General features: G+C 41.7%; 1 protein-coding gene across 1 annotated transcript; it reads right to left on the reverse strand.

The window, feature by feature from the left end:
- Window positions 1-3,797: 3,797 nt before the first annotated feature.
- Window positions 3,798-6,609, reverse strand: LOC139824768 (uncharacterized). The gene is made up of 3 exons (XM_071797314.1): window positions 6,533-6,609; window positions 4,056-5,313; window positions 3,798-3,929 (listed from the first exon to the last, which is right to left on the reverse strand). The coding sequence occupies exons 1-3, from the start codon at window positions 6,607-6,609 to the stop codon at window positions 3,798-3,800; spliced, it is 1,467 nt and encodes a 488-aa protein (XP_071653415.1).
- Between the last annotated feature and the right edge of the window lie 3,080 nt (window positions 6,610-9,689).

Genomic DNA, 9,689 nt, shown 5'->3' on the forward strand with positions numbered 1-9,689 from the left:
GTTTCCAAAAAAATCGGTAACAAAAAATTATACACTTTATAGCATTTCCCGAGAAATTCTACCCCTACTTCATATACAATTCTTTGAGATTCAGGCAATTAATTCCCGAAAAATTGAAAAAATTTACCGGTTTTCAAAAAGATCGGTAACAAAAAACTATACACATTATGGCACTTCCCGGAAAATTCTACCCCTATTTCATATACTTTTGGTAAAAATTCGATCCACTAACCGCTTATGTTTATGCGCTATGTAAATTTGTCTGGATTGACCTTAAAAAAGCAGCGCCAAGTTTTTTACAAGAAAAATTTATTTATTTTATTTTAATTAAATATTTTTATTTTATAATGTTACCTCTTTAATTTTTTGTGATTAAAATGATTCTTTGTAATATTATAATTCTATCAATGAAAATTAAAACTACTACTACTGGAGTTGATAGAAAGACCCTTAGGAATACAAAGATGCATACCACTTGGGTTAAGTTAGGTAACACAATTTTGTTTTATTTTTTAAGAGTGGTTGCACTACAATTATTTTTTAAAGTAATATATATATTTTCTTTGTAGTTGGCGTAATTTAAAGATTTTATACATTTTTTAAAAATAACATCACTTAGGTTGAATTAAGTAACGCAATTTTGTGAAATAATTTTGTTAAAGAGAAATAATTAAGGCTACTACCACTTAGATTGGTACGTATCACTTGGATTGAGTTTGGTAACGCAATTTTGTGATATAATAATAATTTTGTTAAGGTATATATGTATATATATACCTATATATATTCTCTCTTTGTAATTGGCGCAGTATTAAAAGATTTCACATATTTTTTTTAAATAGATACCACTTGTTATTTAAGTTTTTTGAGGTAAATATCACTTGGATTGAATAAAGTAACAATTTTGTAATATAATAATTTTGTTAAGAAAAATTAAAGCTACTACCATCTAGGTTAAAATAGATTATATTTATTGAAGTGAAACTTCTTTAAGCACGGCAGTGAGTTCGATTCGCGACACGAAAAGTGTAACGAAAATTCGACCAATAGACGTACAAAATGAAACTTCTTTGGCACGGTAGTAAGTTCGATTGTGCGTCACGAAAAAACGTCACGAAATAGTGTCACGAAAATTCGACCAACATCAGGCGTACAAAGTGAAACTCCTTTTGGATCGGTAAGTAAATTCGATTTTGCGACTCGAAAACGCGTCACAAACATTCGATCAGGCATACGGCACTGGCGAGACGGATATAGTGAGAACTGCGTGTAACACTATATTTTCGAGTTGCGGGCGGCTTGGAGTGACTAATTCCGTTGTATTGTTTTTGTATTAATTTCAGAAAAGTTATGGCAAAGCCTTGCCTTCAGAAGTTTCACTTCTAACGCGCGTGGCGACCACGCGTTTATTTTTTTTGGTCCACGGAGGATACGGAGTAGATAAAAATAAACGGCACTTTTAAATAAAGGATAACTTTTAATAATTACTCTGCGTTACAATCTTTATTCGCGTTGATTGCCCGTCACTGCTCTGGTTCCCGACTCTGATTGCCCTCCCGTCTGCTTCTCTCGTTCCGTTTTGTTCGCTCGTCCGTCCTTCGGTTTCGGCCTATATCCGATTGGCCAACTCATATGGTTTGGATTTTTCTTTTTCTCGTGGTCTCGATTTCTTTTCACGGTCTCGTTTGTAATAATATCGTTTCTTATAATACTCTGTTTGATACATATATTTAAATAATAATGTTTCTTAATCCTATTTTGTAATATTAATTTGAGGCCGCAACATCCCTCCCCCTTTGAGAGAAGGAAACTACGGTCTGTAATTTTCGTTACAATTTTTTAATACATCATCGCTGGATCGCTTTGTATGTGCGGTCGGGCGCTCGCTTGTTTCTTGTTTCTTTTTGTTACATAGATACTTATTCCTATTGCGCTTAGTATAATTACAATCGTAAGGGTCGATCCTACAGGATATATGACATAGGGATTTTTTATTATGCTGTCTTGGAATTTTTTCAATTCTTTATTTATTTCGTTTATGTTTAAACTTAATTCCATTAGTTCGTTAGGATTCCTAATTACAGGTTCTAGTCTAATTTCTTTTTTCGCTTGGTTGTTAGTATTTTTATTTTCGCTTGTTAGTGTTAAGGTAGTTCGATGATGAACAACTTTTGCCAAAAGTGATAGGTTTTATTTTTTATATCGAAAGAAGGAACTCTCCTGAATCGATTGAGCCCAAAAAAAAGATAATCTATCGTCTCGTTCTCAAGATATTTAATTTCAAAATTAAGTGATTTTAACATTGGTCTAATAGGAAAAGAGGTATTTTCCTATGAATAACACGAGTTTGCGAAAAATCTTTTGCCAAAAATATCCGAACAATATATATCGATGAAAAGAGGACACTGTGAAGAAGCCTGTAGTTGAAGGTGAACACGATCTACCGTACAGTTTTTTTTTAATTAATAATTAAAGTTTGGTTTCCGGTGCTCAAGCGCTGACTTTCACAACTCGAGCGTGGCGACGTGGCAACGCCGCACGCTGGGATCGTCGGCGTAAGGTCAGGTGTGAGTGCGCGCAAAGACAAATGTGTATATACGACGGCTTTGACGAAATATAAAGTGCTGCTATAAATTATGATTAACTGATAATTTAATTATCATTGAAACGGTATTGCCGAAATAGATTATCCGGAAACAGTGATAATATTACTGTAGGAAAATCGAAAATAAAACTAAATGGGAAAAATCAGGGGTGTAATAGTACATACATTAAATCAGTTAGAGGTAATATAATTTTATCGTATTTTGTGATTTCTAACATGAATGTTCGAAGTACAAGTAAATTGTTATACCAATTTTTGCGTCTAATTTATTTTAGTTATTCGAATTTTATTTGGTTAACATGAGATGAGAAATCTTACCCGATTAAAACCTTGTTATATATCACATTTTTGTATAGAAAATTAATTTTAAAACGTGCATAACGGAGAGAAAAAGGAAATAAAGAACAGGATGCGGGGGTGGAATCAATATAGTCGGTAATGTAATGTCAAATTCGTAAAAATATTTTATTTATTAGTTTTTACTGTTTAACAATCAAGATAGCTATAAAAATTGCATCTCTGAGAATAGACACGACACTGCGAAAGCCGGTGAACAGGCGAGTATGATTAGCGTAAAGACGGCTGTCCAGCAGCAGGTAGGCAGTTGTCGAGCATCGAACGGTGTATATCTTTTGGCTGCACCTATAAAATAAAAAGTGAAAATAAATTGTATACATATAATATCACTATAATTTCAATGCGTAATATATTCAATTTTTGGTCATTAATTTTTGTCACTATGTATACATTTTTGAATAAACGTTATTATCAGACAGACAGCCAATTCATTTGCATTTGCCAGTAACTCATTATCGAATACAAAAGCGAAGTATTGCTAGAGTATTGCTGAACGTCCTATATTCTAAAGCATGCAAGAGACCGTTTAAAAGCAATAAAAATAGACATTTTCAGTTGTATGGAAACAAGCATTATGAGAACATGCCACAAGATTCCACGCAGAGCATACACCCCAGTCAGTCCAATTATTTGAAAAAGCTAACTGGCCATTTTTACGTATAATAGATATAGCATACCAGCATAGCACTACCAGTCGAGGCAGCACACCCAGTATGTGGCAAACGCGAATGATTGTTAGACTCCGATGCAGAAGATGGCCTTACTTCCATCCCTCTCTCCTCGTTCGACGAAGCAAGGAAATCGATGACTTTATCGATAATCTTTTTGTTCGATGTTACTCAAGTTCGGGTTTTCCATTGACACTTACGGCCAAACATAGTTTGACACCGTCAGCGCCAGATCGATTGAACGCATCACGAAGGCTGTTCATATTGATACCGGCAGCAGCGATTTTCGACATCATGTTCTTCGAAATATGATCTCTTAGGCACTAAAGAGTTTCTAGAAATTGCGCTTTTTTCTTTGCGATTGCTTGCCGTTGCAGTAAAGTCTGCAATCTCAAGGCCCCGGCCGTAATTGCTGTATCGCTTACTTTGAAATGAGCTAGTAAACCGTACAGGATCTGGCAGTCAGTTAAAGCATTGTGAGAACCAGCTATAATTCTTTCCCATTCCTCGCCTTTCAAATATAACTTTGCGAGCTCTTCTTGTTTTTTAACTTTTCCTTGTCCGATGAGTGGAATTGTATCGCACACTTCATAAACACCTTTGACAAAACTTGCCAAGAGACCGAGTCTTTGTAGCCAACGCATGATCCGCGGTGCATCGAAGCGTACGATATTATGTCCGAGCAGCAGCACCTGTTGACCACATTCTCCGAGGAAGCGTATAAATTCTTTTCCTACTTCTCGTGGTGGAATCGTCGTCACTACCTTATTGTAATGATGTAGCTCTCCTCCAACCACTGATAATCCAGTTTTGTCTGCTGCATGACAATTTATAGATTGGGAAGGTAGCATGTACCGTGCGAACTCCTGATCGCCACACTTCGCCGCTATTTGAACGATGTCTGCAGTAGATGCCAGACCAGTAGTTTCAATGTCAACGATGACTTGCGGACTGTCTTCACGGAGAGGTTCATCAATTTCACAAGTTGTTTCGATAGGAAGATCCAGTCCCATACCCGATTGATAAGTAATCCCTTCCCTGCTCTCTCGTGCTATGGTGATACGTTGCCTTTTATTTTTCAAATAACATCGTCGGCGTTTTGCTTCGAGTGTGGTACGTTTTACAGCTATTGCTCGTTGCAAGACCTCTCTTCGTAGGCGGTATTCTTCAGCTATCGTTCCTGGCGGTAATCCAGCTTCGACTCTTACATCGATGATGTGTTTAGCTCCAAAATTTTTCTGACAGACTGCTGCTGCCACTCGCAGAAGGATAGAACGCGAAGATGCGTAATGTCTGGACTTCGGTGCTCTGGTGGCCACCATATGGTTAAATGATTCATTGAGTTGAGACGATCCCCCTGGCGCAACTTTCAACACCCGAGATGTGAACTCCATCAAGACCCCATGAAGTGCAGTTTGCAGACTTTTACTGAAAAGAGGTTTTCCCTTCGGTAAACTCTTAAACACGTACTCCGGATTGTCTTTGGCCTCACACCAAGTGCCGCAGTTGCTATGGCTCCCAAATATGTACTCGGCAATGCTTAATAGAGCTTTCGTCGTAGCTTCTGTATTTCCTTTATTTTGGTCCAAGGCATAATTGAAGCATCGCTTCAAATATGGGATGACAGATCCTCTGTCAAGCTCTCGATCCCAGTAAAACAGGTACGTCGCATCTGCGTCGAATCTACGTAATACGTGGATGGAGATTCATCCACGAGTTATCCACGTAGATTCAACGTTTCTTTTTCATCGTCAAAATCGAAGAACCTTATTCGCGTGGATTCAACGTTTCTTTTCTATCGCTAAAATCGATGTACCTTATCCACGGAGATTCAACGTTTCTTATCCATCGCCAAAATCGAAGTACCTTATCCGCGTGGATTCAACGTTTCTTTTCCATCGCCAAAATCGAAGTACCTTATCCGCGTGGATTCAACGTTTCTTTTCCATCGCCAAAATCGAAGTACCTTATCTGCGTGGATTCAACGTTTTTTTTTCGTCAATAAAATCAAAGTATCTCATCCACGTAGTATCAATGTAGATTTTGCGTAGATATTTTCACTGTTTTACTGACAGATAATTTATCAATCTCAGGAGACATTGATGTTGTCAATCGCAATTAATATAGCTAAATGAAACGTTTTAATGAATAATTAATGAAAATGATAGTGAGACATTTTAAAATTGAAGAATTTTATTATGTCGTAAAACTACAAAAGTTATGTGTTATAATAATAATCAGTTTTTAAACTGAATTTGTTTCTTAAAATGATTTTAAAAAAATTATATATTTGCGCTGGTTATGACATATGTAAACTATATAATAACACTTACATCAAATTAAGAAGTAGTCTACCACGTAAGGCAGTTGGCTCACGATCCAGAGGTCCCGAGTTCGAATCCCACCAAGGTAAGTGTGTTTTTATATGTGTTTTTAAATACGAGAAAATATTTATAATCATAGACTGCATCTTAAAAAACAAATTTAGTTATAAAATAGTAATAAAATTTCGATAAAAATAATTTTTTTTATGCCGGGTGAATATTGGAAATCAGTGTCCTCTAGTATTAAGAGGTTTTTTTGGGTGAGTATAATTCAATACTATGCACCAGTAGTTCTCTGTGTAATAAATTACTACCAGTAATCCAGTACTGCGCAGTACTTACTTCTAAAGTACTCGCCAAAATATTAAGACGTGAAACTTTCACGTAAATTCCACGTCGAATCGATGATCTCATCCACGTGGATCCGACTACCGTTTTTAAGCAGATGATCCACTCGATTGTCTACGTGAATTCTACGTCGCTGGTCCACATGAAAGAAACGTGGATTCCACGTTCCTGTTTTACTGGGGATGGGTGCTGGCCAACTTATAAAGTTTTCCGGTAAACTTTTTACGCACATGATTGGAATCCGACCACTTGACGACTCGATGTGAAGTTTCTCGTTAGACTTCCGCGATTGTGGACGAATCTTCATCCCCAATAAGTGTTCCTATTCGGATTCCAGCTTTTTTAAAATCTGGATTTTTCACCATTAGTTGAACCGCTGTATCTGCCTCCATGGATTTTGCACTCCCTGACCAATTTTTGGTACACTTGTGGCTGTCAGATGAGTGGCCCTTTCGGCACATGGCACAGCATGTGCTCTTCACGCCATAAGCCAAAAGTTTCTTAGAGCGTAAGCCGCCAATAGAACCCTGACCGCTCTTACTATCGTATGTTCGACCGTTTCCTCGCTTCTGCCAGCCAAAGTCGTACGAGACTGTCACGTCGACTACGGACGCCGCAGAATCTTGTGAATAAGAGTCACCGCTTGGAATGTAATTGTGTAAATTGTTAATAACATATATACACACAAGTAGTTGAAAACAAGCAAATAGAAAGCGTGCAAAACTTTTTTTAGTCTTCCAACAAATAGTGCTTAGAGAAATAGAAATAAAAACATTATAAACATATTAGAACATAGTAGAAAACAGTAGCATGTATAAGAAGATCTCGGCGACTTTTAGGGTCAGGGCTAGAAATGCAAAATGAGTTAGAGTATGCAAGTAAACATCAGAATCAAGAAAAGTTAGCCTCTAGTCGATAGACTAATGTAGGTAAGGGAAGTCGGCAAATTGGATCCGTAACTTCGGAATAAGGATTGGCTCTGAGGAGCGGGGCGTGTCGGGCTTGGTCGGGAAGCGGGTTTGGCTGACGTGCCGGGCCTGGGCGAGGTGAACCGATCGGCGTTCTCGCGCCGGTCCCGGGGATCCGAGCTCGGTCCCGTGCCTTGGCCTCCCGCGGATCTTCCTTGCTGCGAAGCTTCCGTGGCGGCGCGAGCCGTCGTGGTCGTCCTCTTCGGCCGCCATTCAACGCTCAGCTCAGAACTGGCACGGACTAGGGGAATCCGACTGTCTAATTAAAACAAAGCATTGCGATGGCCCTCGCGGGTGTTGACGCAATGTGATTTCTGCCCAGTGCTCTGAATGTCAACGTGAAGAAATTCAAGCGAGCGCGGGTAAACGGCGGGAGTAACTATGACTCTCTTAAGGCGTCTTTCTCCTCCTCTTATTTCTCCTTACTCTCTTTTCTGATGGCTCTTGGAGCTATGTGGTGCATGGTGCTGGCATTGGCCCCTGGTTGATCGACCCTAGTGGCCGATCCCGGGGGCTTTTTGCTTTAAATTTTGGAGAGGTTAAGATCCGTGGTGCATGGTATGCATTGGCCCCTGGTTGATCGGTCCTAATGGCCGATCCCGGGGGCTTTTTGCTTTTAAACAGATTTTGAAATTTAAAGAAGTTTAAGCCCCTGGTGACCGTAGGTCCCAGGGGCTTTTTGCTTTAAGGACAAAGCAATACGCCGCCCCCGTGGACACTGGGCCGTCCTGGGGGCTTTTCGCTTTGAGCGTTTGTAGGTGAGAGTCATGGTTGCTCGTTCACAAGGGGGCGCAGCCTGTCGTCTGCGCCCCAAGTCTGCCCCACCTCCACGATGGTGTCCGCTGGGTACCCGGCTTGCCGGGGAGCTAACGGGGTTCAGGCGACTCGGGAGCATGCCCTGGGCTCTCGGCCGGTCTCGACCGGCGCCAGCGGGTTCATTCCCGTCAGGGCAACAGCGGGAGCATGCCCTGGGCTCTCGGCCAGTCTCGACTGGTGCCAGCGGGTTTCATTCCCGTCAGGGCAATAACGGGAGCATACCCTGGGCTCTCGGCCGGGATACCGGTGCCAGCGGGTTTCATTCCCGTCAGGGCAACACAGCTGGCTGTGGGCTAGCAACCCCTGTCGGCTTATTGGTAAGCGCTGGCAAAAATCAAGACGAAGCCTCGGACGACGGGGAACATGGCCTCATTCCCCTGGAGCACGGCCAGGGGGCTATTCAAAGACAACCAAGGCAAGAAATACAGGTCTATGAACTATCGCTCCCCTTCAGTCGAAGGGGATGCGAAAATTGCGCCGCAACTGGAGCGGGCGAGTATATGGCTCTCACTGTTAAAGATGAGGCCCGGCATATAGAGGAAGTGCACCCTCACCTGAGCATCAGGTACAAATGCGAACGATGTGGCAAGTCATACGCGTCGTATCGGGCGGCAGCATGCCACCTTCCAAAATGCCCAGCAGCCAGGGCAGGTGATGGGCATCGAACCGTACAGCAGGGCCGGTTCGTCTGCCCGGACTGTGACAGGAACTTCACCACACAACGAGGCCTGTCACAGCATCAGAGGCTGGTACACCCAGTGGCAAGAAACCGAGTGAGATCGGAGCAAGCTGCTCCGAAGGTGATAGAGCAAAGGAGAGGTAGAGTTTTCTCTGCCGAAGATGTGAGTAGAATGCTCGAGCTCGAGGTAGAGCTCAAGGATGAGACAAATATAGCAAAGGCTATGGCCTTGCTTATGCCGGAGAAAACCCTGAAACAAATAAGGGACAAGAGGAGTGAGGCGTGCTATAAGAGGTGGAAAGAGCAGCGCCTCGAGAGTCAAGAACCCCTCAGCGAGGAGGACCGACAAGCGGATGGTGCACCGCTAGAGGTCGATGATGTTTTTGTAGATCCGGAGGAGACCGAGAATGTCTTCTTAGATGAGGAGGAGATACCGTGCGATATATATAGCTTTGACGAATCAACGTCAACTGCACACTGGAGGCAAGCCTGCATTGAGGCAGTGCTTAAGGAGCTCAAGAGTAGTGAGCCCAAGGAATCGCTGGAGTTACAACAACACATTATCCAGCTCCTGACGGCAAAAAGTGAAGGTCAGGCAATAACGCAAGAGGAGGTAGACGCAGCCTATGAGCTGGCGATCAGTTTGTTCCGTGCTCCGGAATCGGGGAAAACAGGCGGTAATTCCCGAAGACATCGGAGTCGGAGGAAAGGATTTTCTGGAAGAAGTGAACGCAAAGCCCGAGCTTATGCTCGTACACAAGAGTTGTATAGGAACAATCCCGCTATCCTTGCTAAAATGGTAAGAGAGGGTATGGATGTCCAGACGCCGGATACAGGCGTTTCAGGCAAGTCCAACAGTGAGAGCATCAAGAAGCTCTACGAAGAGCTATGGGGAAGCCCGGGTCGATGTGATATTGGCCGGGA

This window comes from Temnothorax longispinosus, unplaced genomic scaffold, assembly GCF_030848805.1.
Source record: "Temnothorax longispinosus isolate EJ_2023e unplaced genomic scaffold, Tlon_JGU_v1 HiC_scaffold_56, whole genome shotgun sequence".
In the NCBI taxonomy this organism is placed as follows: Eukaryota; Metazoa; Arthropoda; class Insecta; order Hymenoptera; family Formicidae; genus Temnothorax; species Temnothorax longispinosus.

Coding starts and splice junctions, on each gene's coding strand:
- LOC139824768 (XM_071797314.1), bottom strand. CDS start 6,609: ATGAAGATTCGTCCACAATCGCGGAAGTCTAACGAGAAACTTCACATC. Junction 5,314..6,532: donor AGTGGTCGGATTCCAATCAT/GTGCGTAAAAAG, acceptor CGTATTACGTAG/ATTCGACGCAGATGCGACGT. Junction 3,930..4,055: donor GTTTACTAGCTCATTTCAAA/GTAAGCGATACA, acceptor CATATTTCGAAG/AACATGATGTCGAAAATCGC.